This window comes from Nesoenas mayeri, assembly GCF_963082525.1.
Source record: "Nesoenas mayeri genome assembly, chromosome: 14".
Taxonomy (NCBI): domain Eukaryota; kingdom Metazoa; phylum Chordata; class Aves; order Columbiformes; family Columbidae; genus Nesoenas; species Nesoenas mayeri.
The window spans coordinates 18,718,725-18,733,850 of record NC_137556.1 but is presented as its reverse complement, the minus strand read 5'-3'; the positions used below and the strand labels follow the sequence as shown (position 1 = coordinate 18,733,850).

At 46.5% G+C, this 15,126-nt stretch overlaps 1 protein-coding gene across 1 annotated transcript; it reads right to left on the bottom strand.

Moving 5' to 3' along the window:
- Positions 1-1,824: 1,824 nt before the first annotated feature.
- Positions 1,825-13,934, bottom strand: DNAJC18 (DnaJ heat shock protein family (Hsp40) member C18). Its single transcript, XM_080353462.1, has 7 exons — positions 13,803-13,934; positions 13,576-13,721; positions 12,275-12,460; positions 8,675-8,787; positions 7,598-7,707; positions 5,645-5,817; positions 1,825-2,850 (listed from the first exon to the last, which is right to left on the bottom strand). The coding sequence occupies exons 1-7, from the start codon at positions 13,838-13,840 to the stop codon at positions 2,726-2,728; spliced, it is 891 nt and encodes a 296-aa protein (XP_080209588.1). The 5' UTR covers positions 13,841-13,934; the 3' UTR covers positions 1,825-2,725.
- Positions 13,935-15,126: the final 1,192 nt, after the last annotated feature.

Genomic DNA, 15,126 nt, shown 5'->3' with positions numbered 1-15,126 from the left:
GAAACACAGGAGGGTCCATGTGAACATGAGCAGAAACTTGTTTGCTGGGAGGTGCCAGAGCCTGGCCCAGGCTGCTCAGAGCGGGTGTGGAGTCTCCTGCTCTGAGACATTCAGACCCCCTGGACCCACCTGTGTGATCTGCTCGGTGACCCTGCGTGAGCAGGTGGGGCTGGGGATCTGCAGAGCTCCCTTCAAGCCCAACCGGGCTGGGATGCTGTGATTCTTTAGGTTAAGAGGCTGTAAACCCGTCTTCCAGGTGCAGAGGGAACAGCCCGTGAGGCACAAGCACGTTACAGAAGAACGGGTGGACCCAGACTTGCTACTTAAATACTGATTTATATTTAAACCAGCATGATACTGCCTGTAGACTTAACACCGCATTTGCTTATTAACTTGTTCTTTCTGTGCCAGCTCTGTGCCTGCACCTCTGACCCAGCACCAGCACCGGGAGGGAGCGATCCAACCTCAGCCTTCCCTGGCGCAACTTGAGGCCGTTTCCTCTGCTCCTGGCGCTTGTTCCTGGGGAGCAGAGCCCGACCCCCCTGGCTCCAAGCTCCAGTCATAAGGCTCCCCCTGACTTCGTGTCACCGCCATGTGCGATCCCTCTGCGCAGGGGGCGGGGCCTGCGCAGACCCCCGCTCCGCCCACCCGGGGGGCGTAGCCCCGGCATCTCCACCGCGGGGGAGGCCTGGGCCACGCCCCTCGGGTGGGCGGGGCGGGGTTCTGCTCAGGCCACGCCCCCGTGCGGGGCGGCAAACAGCGGCCGGCCCGGTCTCCTAGCAACGCTCACGCCCGCTCTCCCCCTCCCCAACTCGGCCTCTTAAAGGGGCCGCGGCCGGGAATCCCCCAGGGTCTATCCCGCAGCCACGGAAATGTCAAGTCTTCATGAAAACTAACTAATTAATTCACTGCCTACCCATTTGCAAGCCCCCGCTATTCCCGGGGAGCCAAGGGAAGCCGACCTTCCAGTCTCATCTTCTGCTTCTTAGTTGCAGAGAAGCCTCTTACAGCTCCCGCGTGTCCCACAGGTGCTCTCCCACCCCCCAAGGCACTTCGAGATCTCTGGGTGAAAGGCGCCATCTATTTCAAGTGTTAAATACCCGGTACGAATTCAAGCTCCGTGCCGGACGTCAGGTAAACCCAATGAAGTCCTGGTGTTGTCACTTCACAGCCACAGGAGTCGAACAGGAGCCACAGGGAAGATACCAAACGTGCAATCAAGCCCAACCACTGTTACCTATTTCAAACCTATTCTGCAAACTGTTTAATATATAAAAAGTAACCTTAAAATAATTCTGCTTTTTATATACACTCCCATGATGTGCCCAAATCTGGGCAATAGCAGAATGAAGGCTGCCTGCCTTACTTTGAGCCACCTTATTGATCCGGAATAATAAACCCAAACGTGTGTGTCACTACAACCCCATTTCTCCTGGTGCTCTTCCCACTCCCACTGACAAACTCTGCTCTGCTTCCCCAAGTTCTCCTACAAAGCTGGGAACAACCATTAACATGAAAATGCTACTTTAAATGAGTCGTTATGTTGTTTTGTAATTGTTTTAACCCCCTGCTTCTGGTAGAAGTAGGTGGTAGTATGTACAGTCTTGCTAGAAAGTTGGGTAACCCAATGGCTTTTTTTACTAGGAACTAAACCACGTAATTTTTGGTAATAATATAGTTAGTGCATTTACCTGGAGTAATGCTGTTCCCAGCAGCACAACCGTCCTCAACCTGCCTTTCAACGCCTGGTTTTGTGAAGGAGGATCAAGAAAAACAACAGGACACTACGACATGGAGCTGTTTCTTTGCAATACTGATCTCTACAGTGAAACATTCAGAACTGCTCAACAGAGTAAAAATATGCTACATCAAAACCGTACCAGGAAAAGCGGGACCCCTGTAACAGCTGGAGAAGAGTCGGCAGATAAAAATCAGAATTAAACAGCCAGCTTGAAAATACGCCACTGGAAACAGATAAGAAAATAAATACGGGTGTCCTTTCTCCACAATCTGGCAGACATGGGAATCGGTGCAATTCACAGACTCATCTCCTTGTGCGATGTCGCTGTCGGCATCTCCGTGTGTCGCCTCATAACGGAACAGAAGGGGCACGGTCCCAGTCAGACCAGCACAGTCCCAGTCAGACCAGCACATGGTCCCGGTCAGACCAGCACGGGGTTACGTCCCTCTGACAGCCCGGAGAGTTTGGAGCTCACGTGTTCACCTTGAGCAGGTGCCCAGCTCTTCTGAATTCAACACTGTGTGTTACAATCAAACGGAAACACAGCGCCTTCCACATGAATCCCCACCGCAAAGCGCTGCAGAGCCAGGACATCGCTTGCGCTTCATCCCGACGTCATCCGGTCGAGAGAATTGTAGGTCCATAGAAAATACAGAAAGCCAAGACATGTGCGTGCTGTCCCGGGAAGCACACAGCGTTTGGACGGCAGACAAAGCACGGACGAAGATGGGTTCCAAACTACTAGTGCCTCCCACGGAATTAATTTACAAAGTGCCACTGGTCCTTGGAACCAAATCTAGTGTACAGTATATATTACAGCAAACACCGGCTCTGCAGCTGGTGCCGGCCCACCTCTGCACTTTATGCAGAAGGAATTGAATATTCAGACTCTTTACAAGAAACTCCTTCCCTTTTTATATAAAGTAAAATAAAAACATAAGTTAAACCAGCAATAAATAAAACTACGGAAGGTGTGTGTCCCGCTCAGCCCCCTTTGTGCATCCCGATCAGACTGGAGAGCTTCTCACAGTGCTCAAGTTTCAGCGATTCCGCTTTCTGTTTTAACCGCTCGTCTCTGTACAGCTTGGCCAAATTGGACAAATCAGACTCTGAAAGATGAAAAAGAATATATATATATATATATATATTAGGATAAAGCTGTGAGTCTGCTTTAAAGAACAGTTTCTCAGTGCTTTGTTTTCCTCGTGGCATGAGGTTTTTTTAATTCACTTTGCTTCAGTGAAACTGGGCATGTTAGCCATGGCAAGAGGTTTGCCCAGAAGGCATTGTAATTGTTTGGTCTAATCAATTACAGGAAGGTGACAGGGACTCCTCTGAAAGGCCTCTGTGCCCATTCATTAACAATCACAAATGTACTTTGCGTATTTTCCCCCCTTCTTCTCAAAACTGAAGTAATCCCATTGTTTAAATTATTTCCCCCCAGTAACTGAGAGAAATTCCTTTGGCTGATTAGCTAGAGAAGTCTTAATATAACTTTGTCCCTGAAGAGTAATTTAGATCCAGGATTAGATGCACCTAAGAGAGCAGCAGCGATTCGCTTCTGAAAAGGTCAGAATTTCCCTAAGCACGGGCTGCCTGATGACAATTTTTCAAAGAGCTTTTCTGTATCTTACAAGCCCCTCATTCTATAAAACAATTCAAAGTGGAAAGAGCTTCAACAGGTCCCTTCACGCCTGACATACCGTGTCTCTGTCCCAGTGAAATTAGAACCGTTTGACCCTCCGCCTCTTCACTGAAAAGCTTCACACACCGACAGGCATCAACATTTCCTTTTAGATCAGGCATCAGTTTTTAGGTTTTATAATTTAAGTGCCACAAACCACAGCAGACGCCACTTTTAGACACTGTCCTGCTGCGAAGGCAGGAACGGTGACACAAGTGACGAGACACGGATACATCCGTTTCTGTTGAAGTTTTAATTAACGTAGTTGGACACCAGGTAACACTTTTCAAGTCATAAACTCAAGGACTTGAATAAAAAGTCAATCTGTTCTTACAGAACTAACCTATGTTCATTTTGCTGGTGCTTAAGAGAAATGCACCCACAGTGCACAAAACAAACCTACATTCAACACACAAAATAAACCAAGCTGACCACATGAAGTTAAACACTTAAACAAGAATCAATGGACTCAGTTATGGAACAACAGCTAAGAACTGCCTCAACATCTCCAGAGAACTTCTCCACAACGCTCCATCTTGTATTCGTGGTTTATTTTTGCAAACCTGGCCGGACTAAAGTTAGCACAGCCTGGGCTGCGTTCATTACCTGCTCACTGTCTCAGGCGCTAATCAATCTGAATTTTCTTTGTTTTTTTAATTACAGTGGTCTCTTCAGGCTGCTGCTTATTGTGTGTAAATACACCTGCAGATGTGAGACTAATAAAGTCTCTACTTGGCACTCAATCACTTCCCCCTTCTCCCATTACCAGTTCTGCGGCACCGCACTCCTTGCTCACAGCTTTTGGGAAAGAGAGAATACGGCGACTTTCAGTCGCACAAAGTCAATTAAAAGGCTTTTTTCTTTCTGTAAGGAATAGATTCTATCTCTAAGGCAAGTCCAGGCATGAAGCTACACTGATGGTTATGAATAGCCACATTCTACCTCAGCGCTGCTCCTGCCAGCACCGATGCTGAGAGATCACAAGCCGAGCACACCAAGAACTAAGGGATTGTTTGGGCTTTTATGGTCTCATATTACGGGTTCTTTTCCAACTTCCAAGTCTATATCTATGTATTTCTCTTTAAAAGAAAGATTAGTAACTTTTATGTAACACAGAACAAAATAGTCTCTGGATGAAAACAAAACTTTTCCCGTCCAAAACCTGTTAGCAGTTTGAGTCACAACACTGTGCTAAGTCTGGCACAGGACTGAACGAGTCTTGTTGAGAGCACGTGTGGCTCCCATAATGATGCAACGGGTGAAGAAACCGTCAACAAGCACAAAGTCAGGTTTTAGCAGCGTGCTGAGGACCGTTTGACACTGACTTGACTCATTTTAAGGTGATGAGCTCTTCAGAAAAATCAGTCACAACCACCCATCTTCAGCTAGCCCTTGTGATTTGATTGCTGTTCTTTTGTACTGCTGGAACAAGCAGGATTTGCTCTATTTTAAATGAACTAGAAGAGCAGTAATTAACAAATAGCACAATATGGGGTTAAAGTACACGGCTTTATACGCGCCACTTTGACTTTGGACTGATGTAAGAACTGTGAACGGTCACGTTTTTGTGTCCTCCCTTTCCACATTCAGTTGGTTTTAAAAGCCAATCTTGACTATGGTAAAAAACACGACCTCAAACTCAGCTAAAGATAGAAAATGCAAATAAGCGCACCAAAAAAGCCCAGCAGCAGGCTTTTTGAAAACTGATACCGGTCACACAGCCCACTGCGAGATCATCAAAAGCACCCGAACAAGGTGCCGAAGTACCAAATAGGGCACGGGCTCTGGTGATGAAGTTCTGAAGAAAAACTTGGATCTTCTCGTGCAACCAGGCGAAGCAAAAGTTACTCTGCTCCAGCAAAAGAAATGTGGAACAGGTGATGTCTCGAGAACTCTTCTAGCCCTAACAACCTGTCAGAGCTAGACAAGGTGGGAGATGATACATTTAAAGCATCATCACTTAGAGCTATTCAAGCATAAACACTGTGTGGAAACAGAATGTCTCAAAGGGTGAAAACTACTTTCCGCTGTCTCTCAGAATCAACTGCAATTAATTTTGACAGACCCTCCAGAAGAGCGAATTCAGCACTCACAGAGATGTGAGAAACACCAGCGCAAGGTTTGAGATGTTCCACGCGTCGGAAAATGAGGCTAAAAAGGGCAGCGCTTTGTGAAGCACAACGGCCGCTGGGCCAGAGGAGGGAACGGAAATCACTTACTTTGCTGTTTCTCCTTCCAGCAGCTGGTCTGAATGTAGTCTATGTAATCTTTTTCGACCGTTTTCTCAAGCTCTTGAAGTTCTGCTCCTTGATAATTCTTTTCAAAGTTTTTATCGACATAGTAAGGCACCTGCAAGTTCTCTGTTTCTCTGCTTATAACGTGACCTATGGACCTGTGAAAACATCGTGGAGAAAGCAGTTTAGTAGTTCAAATATAAAGAAATGGAGAGGTTTTTCTCCACGTTACCGTTTCCAGAGGACAGGGTTTTCAGCACCTCCTTTACAGCTGCTTCCTGCAGGACTGCAGCTCCCTCAGCCACCCAACAGGGAAATTACAAGTCTCGGGCAGAGCAAACCGCGCACTATAAACACAATTCACTCGGCCCCGCTCCGCACCTCTAAAACCACAGCGAAAATTCCTAATACTTGGAAACATTTACAAAGAACTGATTCAGAGCTGATGCGGTTCCCTCCGAACACTCTGTGTGTGTGTGTTCTCACAGCGCAGCCCAGACACTTCTGAAACATGAGAACAAATTTTATCTGCAGACGGAAGCTCCATTCGCTTTCTTGTGATTTTGCTGGTAGTTTCTGGCAAACTAGGTCCAGAAATCCATGGGAACTGATGACAAATATAGAGATATAGGCAAGGCACACAGCCCAGTACTACATGATGCAATTGGTTCTGGATTTTCTTGGTTTCTGGATCCTTTAGCAGAAATGAGAATTCGCAGGGGAGATTCGAGTTACACTTTCCTTTAGGGTTTTATAATAATCAGCAAGAGAAATGGGGCATGGAATATCCCAAATAACACCCTGTAGGTAGAATCAGCAACTCGGACACAGCCACTGGATTCAACTATTCTCTTCTAGTGCATTTCCTTATTTGAGCAAAGATACCCAGGCGTTTCTTTTTCCAAACCGCTGCCCAGAGAAAGAGGCAGGCGGCCAAAACATGAGGGTTACACTCTACTCAATGGAATCCAGTTTGCCCCTTCTGTTTCCTGGAGTCTCCTTTTCCTTCTCTCTCGCTATTTCCCAGAGGTGTAGTCTTGCTTTATATAACAATTGCTGCTAGTTTTTAGGCTTTGGGGGTTTTTTTAAGGATATGATTTAGGGAGACAGGCTGTGTACACGGCCTGACTATCTCAAATCAACAGCAGAAGGGGAGGTGGCGAAGCAAAGTGGGAGAGATTAGCTGCTCCGGGGCAGCGTGGGAGGTTTCACACCCTCCAAAAAAACCAAAACAACAAACCCAAACCAAAAAACAACCAGCTTCTTATGCTGGGTTTACACACTGACATCTTGTGGTAAAATATGATAAAGGGCGAGGGGTGGCTGTCACAGCAGAGGGGATTCGGGTAGAAATTGAAGCTGTTTTGCTACAAGAAGGGGAGTGTTCAGAGAGCTCTGCTATTGCTCTGTACAGACGGAAAGGCTTTTATTTATTTCAAGGCTTTAATGATTGGTGGAGTGTGACAATTCTTCCAGTGGAATCAGGGGTTTCAGAGCAGATTTGGATTTCTATCAAGCGGAATTCAGGTTTCAGGGCAGATTCGGATTTATACTGTCAACTGCACGCTTAATTTCTTCCTGGCTTTACGTGGGACCCTCGGCATGGTCCCCAGTCCCTGGGCAGAGCAGGGCTGAGCTACACCCACATTCCTGCTGCTGGGCCACTGCGCGAACCCATTTCACACCAGTTGAGAAACGCTCTGGGCTCGGCGCCTCTGTTTGTTCAGCACACAGGAATACAAAGCACGTCACAGTTAACTTTGCAGCGGTAAAGCTTATTCTCAGAGGCTGTTGGTATTTCCTTATTTACAAAACGATAACACTTTCTAGAAAGAGCAGGACAGAACACTAACGTGCATTTCGCTATCAAGCCCAACTTCCGTCTACCTCCTTATCGCAAACATCCAAGGCCAGAAAAATGTGGTTTAAATGACTTACGATTTGTAGAATAGGCTGTAGGGTGGGTTAGTGGCCATCAGCTGAGTTATAACCGACACTATTATTATGATGAAAACTGGCATCAACTGAATAAATGCAGAATATGAATTCTGAAAAGAACGACAATAATTAGCGGACAAGGAAAAGCACAGACGGAAAAGTATACATCTGTTCACAGCAAGCAGTCTATCATAGATCAATGCATTAAATGCAAACTGAAAGGAAAATAAGAGGAAGCACTTTCAAATTTTGAGAGGGATGACATTTTAATTTCAAAACAACCTTTACTAATAATCTCAGAAAGCTCTTTAAAGCCATTTTCTTCCAGTTACATTTTCATGGCATTTCTTTCAGCTCCAGCTTTGTCCACAAGGCGACAGATTCCCAGAGCACCGAGCTTGTCAGGGACAATCCAAACCAAAGGAACACATTGTAAATCCCATTTATGCCCCCTGCTTTGCGCACATCTTCTGAAGTTTGCCACCTGCAGCTTTAAAAATCTCCATCTCTGCTCAAACACTGGCTAAAATGTCTGAAACGTAAAGGGTTAAGAGACCACATGTAGTGTAACGTGGGACAGGATGGATTTTGTTTTTTGTTTGAATGAATTTGGTAGAACTAAAGAGTGGAAAAAAGTATTCAAGAGAAAACACAGATCTTTATTTCTGCTTTCCACTCGATTTGTCCAAGGGAGGTGGCACGTGTGTGTGTATGCCGGCAACAAATGACATCTTGTGTCTCATCTAGAGGTTTCAGTTGGTAGAAAAGTATCCCAGACCCATCCTGCCCTGGGCTGGAAAAAGGCCCCTGCAGCACCTGGGCAGAAACCGGGTGCGGATTTACTGAAGGATTAAATACGCCACAAGGACAAGCCAGTACTTCTGTATCTGTTATCAGCCCATATTGGGACTAATTGGTGTTGCACCAGAGCTTGCAAAAAGCCAGGACAACGATTTGAGGATAAACCCTGAGCATTTAAGCATGAGAAAGTCTGTCCTGGCTTCAGATGTGCAAGTGGACCCCTTGCTCTGGTAAAATATTAATATTTAAGCCCAAGAAATCCCCCCTTCTGGCTACCTGTGGCCTGTTTTCTTCTTCCTCTTGCTCCTGCGTCCACACTCTTTCATTTCGGTGCCTCCGCGGATAATAGTGCGCATCTCTGGCTACATTTGAGAACATATGGATATTTCCTGTTAAAAGGAGGCAAGAGAGAGTCGTGATTTTCACCCAGTTGAAGCGCTCACCTGTATTTCTCAGAGTTTCTAGTTGATTATCCATGGCCTGAATTACAGCTGTGAGACTGGAGAGTAAAAAGCGCAAACATGCCTCAGATTTAAATGTCAAATAATATGTTATTCCAAAAAGTATACCAGAGAAATTGTAAGGTTTGCCCCCAAGCTCACCTTCATTTAAATCAAACTGCAGCAACACGCTACGAATCTTATTATTGTATCTCATATTTTAATATTGGTTTTGTCACATTCACTTGTAGGGCCGTAGCTTGTGTTGCATCCCAGGCTCTAAGCAGGAAAGTGTATTTGCTTCACCAGACTCAGGCCATGAATTACGGCTTCTCATAATTACTGAATATGGTCTTCTACACTTATTTCTATTTTCTCTTCCTTCATGCTATTAATCGTTTCACTTAATGATTTTTATAATAAGGGAAGAGATTTAACAAATGAGTTAAAAAAAAGTACAATTCAGGATTTCCTTTCCTGCACCCTGAATGCAGTTGATTTATTTTTAAAAATTCTAAACCGAGGAAAGAATTGCATGTGCTGCTTTGATTTGAAGTTCCAATTCCAATTTTATCACCACATGAATATCTTAATAATAGCTGTGCTTTCCTCTTTTGAAATGCAAAATGTCTTTGTGTTAGAGGATTGAAATTTATGGCCTTTTGACAACAGAAAGGCAAATCTATTTTTAAGGCCTGGGAAAGACGTCACATTATTTTACACTCTTATACTGTCCTTTCAATGTCCTGAAGAATTCTGCAAGGAACCTGGGCGGAAATGACCTTTACTATTGTGTCAAAACACGTTTTGTTGTTTGTTCCAAGGCTCCACCAGAGAGCCACACAAGGCCAGCTTGAAAAAATAAACTTTATTTCTTTAAAGATTGTTTCTATCATTCAGCACTGCTCAGTTAATACTTTATCAAGCTGTAAAAATACAGAAGCGAGTGTGGGAAGCAAAGAATGGGGTTTGCAGGGCGCTGAGAGAAAAGTTTCCCCAAATCCTAAGTTTCTCAAGGAATTTCTGCCAGCAGTTTCTTTTCCTTCCATGTGCATTTTTTTAACGAGAAAGAAGTTCAACTTGTAGCCTCTACCCATTACAAATGCAGCACGTGGAGAGTTTCCCCTTAGACTTAACGACATTTAACATTTTCACTTTTAGTATTTTTTTCCACTGAATAGAGGAAAAATGTGCAGTAAATGCAAAGCCACAAACCTGCCTGAGAAGGCTGCACAAATGAGTTTATCCCAACACAAGCATTTTGGATTCATAATTCCAGAAATCCTGGGGACAGTGAGGCGTCAGGAAAACCAGCACAACACGGCAGCTCAGCACAAACTTGAGCTCAGGTGCACAAGTCCTGCTTAACATTGTGACAGTTTAAATCACGTTCTCTTCATATCAACTGTCTAGACACCCTGTTATTAGTCATTCTCTTGCCAAGCAGAAACTGTGTTGACTTTGCTTATTTGGAAAACAACTGAATGGATGATTTCCTGTAATTTAAAACTCATTTTTTTATTAGGAAAATGTACATAAATCCAAACCTAAACATTCTTTTGAAAGGAAACTATTGTTTACTCCCAAGAGCTATCGCTATAAAATTATCGTTTTATTTTCTATTCTCTGCCACATCGATAAAAATTCCCATTTACTTCTTGCCGCTCTACCTGTCAAACCCGCCATGCCCAGTACCCAGATTCCTCCTGCGGCTCCTTGGTTTCTTGTCCTCGACCTGGAGCGCCCGTCGCCGCAGCCACGCAGCACTCACATTCCACGAGGGCCACGTCTCGCTGGTGGCCGAGGCAAAATGCACACGCAGCTGCGATTTCTCGGGAAGTCAGAAATGGAAAAATTGCAAACTCAGTGCAAACACTGAGCTTGGCTCACTTTGCACATCTACCCATCAAGTTTTGAGAACAATTTGAGGTGCCCTTAGCTGCAAGATGCTACCACACGGAGTAAGGCACAGGGAGCTTGTACGTGATTAGTTTTAGCCTGTAGTAATGAGCATGGATGTGTGTTGCTTTATTTCACACCTCGGAGGTGAGAAGGTTCATGAGAGCGCTAAGGCAGTTTGGCAGGTACTGCCCTGGGCTCACCATACCTTTTAGATTTACTTTTAACCCAAACTTATCTTGCAGCATGTACTTTCACTACAAACACAAAAGCCGAGGCTGGACTGAGATGCGCAGGGAGCTGCTCCAGGTGCGGATCTGCTGCCGTGTTCCTGGATTCTGCGCACCCATAACCGTCCTGGCAGGTGGCGCTTTCCAAGCTAACAAGTTTTAATTTCTTTACAATACACAACCTGCCGCCAGCCAAACAAACTCCCGTGTTTTCCTAATTATAGAGGCACTGAGATCACGGCGCCAAGAGCCGCACTGCACTGGAACGCAGTTGGGTGTCCCCACTACATCACCATCTGCAGACACCTCTGGTCCCTTCCCATTCCCACCTTGTTTTACCTCCCACACCCCTGCTGGCTTCAGACAAGAGAGGGAAGAAAAGCAATGACAAAAAGAAGGGTCTTCAGCTACAGCTTGCCAAAGAATGTTTAGGTCTGAATTTATGTACATTTTCCTAATAAAAAAATGAGTGTCAAATTACAGAAAATCATCCATTCAGTTGTTTTCCAAATAAGCAAAGTCGACACAGTTTCTACTTGGCAAAAGAATTACTAGTAACAGAGTGTCCAGACAGTTGATATGAAGACAACGTGTTTTAAACTGTCACAATGTTAAGCAGGACTTGTGTGCCTGAGCTAAGTTTGTGCTGAGCTGCCGTGTTGTGCTGGTTTTCCTGACACCTCACTGTCCCCAGTCTTTCTGGAATTCTGAATCCGAAATGTCTGCGTCGGGATAAACTCATTTGTGCAGCTTTCTCAGGCAGGTTTGTGGCTTTGCATTTCCCGCACATTTTTCCTCTATTCAGTGGCAAAAAATATTAAAAGTGAAAATGTTAAACATCGTTAAGTCTAAGGGGAAACTCCCCACATGCTGCAGTTGTAATGGGTAGAAGCTACAAGTTGAATAAAAAAACATTGCCCAGCCAGGAATCAAACAGCCTAACCCCTTGTTAGACTACAATGATCTCACCCCTAACTTGTACTGTCAGAATTCGCCAGGACAGGGTGGGAGGTGAGGAACAAGCCCCGGCCGTGAGAGGTGTCACCCCATGGCAGCACACTGTCCTAGAAGCGCTCCTATATGGCAAGGCTGGGCTTTGGGCTTTTTTGGGGAATGGAATTCAATCTGAAGTTTGAACCGTGCGTTAAGGGAGTTTTTCCAGGCATAAAAAGCCAGGAAGGGAGACATGAGCAAATCCAAAAAGGTTTTTGCTCTTTTCAGATGTATAATCAGCTCTCCGATTGACACCAAGAGAATCTCCTTTATGTCTAGTATCAGTTTTAAAATTGCTGCAGACAGATACCAACCTGTAGGAAAGTGCCCACCAAAAAACACATTGAATATTTCTTCTGGTGTAATGTCCGCTTCGAATTCCGTGTAGTAGTTATAGTGCCTGGCCTGGCCAGTGCTGACGTGCTCTTGGTCGCTTCCAAATTCATCGTATCGCAATCGTTTTTCGGGGTTGCTCAGAACGGCAAAAGCATTTCCTATTGCTGGGGAGTGAAGAAAAGCAGCGTTATGCCAGCGGACCGCACCATATTGCCAGATCGCAGACTCTTACAAGCAGAGTAGCAAAAAAGCCCAAACGGGCATAGAAAATTCGTGCTCAGCCAAAGATTTGAGTCACTTTTGAAAGCAGCGCCTTTGTAAAAGAAGTGTCACGGCACTGGCATTACCTGTGACAGGACCTATTTCCTGCTATCGCAGACACCAGGAGAAAGACAAAAGCGTTAAAGTATCATGGAAAATTGAAATATTTGCAAAAATGAGGTGAGAGCTCCACTTCAAGAGACTAAGAATGTCGTATTTTATCAGATCAAACTGCGCACTGATATAGAAGTGCACCTGCATATACCATTTACAGCCAACAAAAGTTAATAACTGCAGAGACTAATTGAAATGCAGACCCGTATTCCAAGTTCTTCCGTCAGCAGAGATGCCTGGGAAGCCGTACAGCACATCTACTTCACACTTCACAAGTATTTGTTTGGTTCATCTTCTTCCTTGCTCTTTGACAGAACATGGCTGCAAACAAACTCACAGAGAAATACAACCCTAACACATACAAAAAGTCCTTCAAAACCTCTCTATTTTAATGGACTATGAACAAATCTCTTGCTTGGTGCTGCTGCAGAGAGCTGCTACACTGCATGGAAAAGCAAAAGATGTGAGAGTTGAGATGCTGACACTGGTGATACAGTTGAGATTGCAACATTACTGAAAACTCCATATGCAAACCACTCAAATTTCCTATTCTTGCATCTATATTTTTATTCATGACACAGAGCAGTTATTGATTACACAACACCACACTCTCTTGCATGTGCCACTCTTATTTCCAAGCATCATCCTGAACTTCTAACGGCATCTAGGAACGAGATTTGGGATCCGTTTCCCTTTGCCTTAATGGAAATCTCTATTTTGAGAATTAAAAGGTCAATCTTGCCGAAAAGCTGCGGGATTTTGCAGAGACAGCGTATATAAGTCTATAAAAAGGACGAGCTACATGGGCCCACACGACGCCTTTATATAAGGCGCAGAATTCTAAGTCCGAGGCGGTCTGTCCTCGTTTTAACGTCGTTTTCAGCGCCAGGCCCGCCCCCCTTACCTTTAAACGCCTCGGTGGCCCCGGGGGCGCGGTTCTTGTCGGGGTGGAACTTGAGGGCCAGCTTTCGGTAAGCTCTCTTCAGCTCCTCGTCGCTGGCGTCCCGCGGCACCCCCAGGATCTCATAGTAGTTCCGACACCGCTTGATTCTAGAAGGGAGCGCAGGGTTACCCCGTCCCCTCAGACACCCCCTCACCGCGCACCCCCCCGCCCCCGGGCGCCGCTCTCACCGCCTCACGCCGTCCAGCTGCTCCGCCGTGTAGGTCATGGCGGCGCCGGGGCCGCCCCTGGCCCCTCAGCGTCCCCCGGCGCCCCGGGCCGCCCGCGCCGCCATCTTGTCCGCGGAGGCGGCGGCCGCGCGGGGGACGCCGGGAACGCGAGTCCGCCGTCCCGCCGCGACCAGCGTGCACCGCGCGGGGGGCGGCTGCGGGTGACGTCATAGCGCGGCTCGGTGACGTCAGAGCCCCAGCCTGTGTTCCTTGTGAAAAATAGAAGTTCTTATTAGAAAAAACTTGTAAAAAGAGTTCTTATCAAAGTTCTTTCTCTTTCTCTATTCTTGCTTCCTCTCCTGGAAGGTGACAAAAGCGTAACCGGCAGGACGGCCTGTTACAAACAAGTTTCTCTTTTAGTGCCTTTTCCCGTTGGCTAAAGCTGCATTTTCCTGAAGAGCTGTCGCATTCACCAGACCAAACCGCGCCCTGGTACAGACGTGCACCTCCATGTACCAGTTACAGTCCATAAGAGTTACTAGCTGGGATGCAGACCCGTGCCCAGGTGCTCGGGTCGCAGCGGAGCCTGGTCAGCCGTACCGCGCACCTCCGCACGCTGCGGCTTGGCAGACACAGCCCTGGAACGCGGGGTCACGGGGGGACGGGTGTGCATCCCGCAAGAGGGGCAGCGAGACGTAGTGAGCTGAAAACTGACCCAGTATTTCATCCCATTCACGCGATACCTCATATCAAAGTGGGAGATCGTGAGGATCTCATCCCTTTTCCTTATGGCGACATTAGGAGAGGACCTTGTGAGCTGTCCCTGCGAACTGAGGCCAGTGCCAGACTGAACCAGCTCCGGCTGGCTGCAGGGCCTGTGGGGAGAAGCTTCCTTTCAGAAGGGAAATGTGTGGGACCAGCTTTCAGAGGTGGTTGTGAAGGGGAGGTTCGTTAACACTTGACAGTTACTGGAATATTTTATATCACAGGCACTTCTCAGCTGCATTTGTGATGTCTTTGTGGGGCTTAATCTTTTTCCCTGACTTCACCGGTTCCCTGAGGGCCGATGGCTGCGGCTGCTCGTGTCAGGAGAAGGCAGGATCTCGGTGCCGCTGCTGGGGCTCGAGGTGCCCTGGGGTCTGTGATGCTGAAGCTCGCCAGTGGGAGCCGTGGTGGTGACGGGCAGAGGCAAAGGTACGTGCAGAGTTGGTGCGTTAGTACGTCACGCGGTGGAGCAGAGCGGCTGGGACCTCCAGGAGCACCAGCAGCACACTGTGTCTGAGGGCCTCGCGGGGGCTGGGCGCGGATGTTTCCATCAGCATCGGCCGCTCAGTTTGTGAGGGTG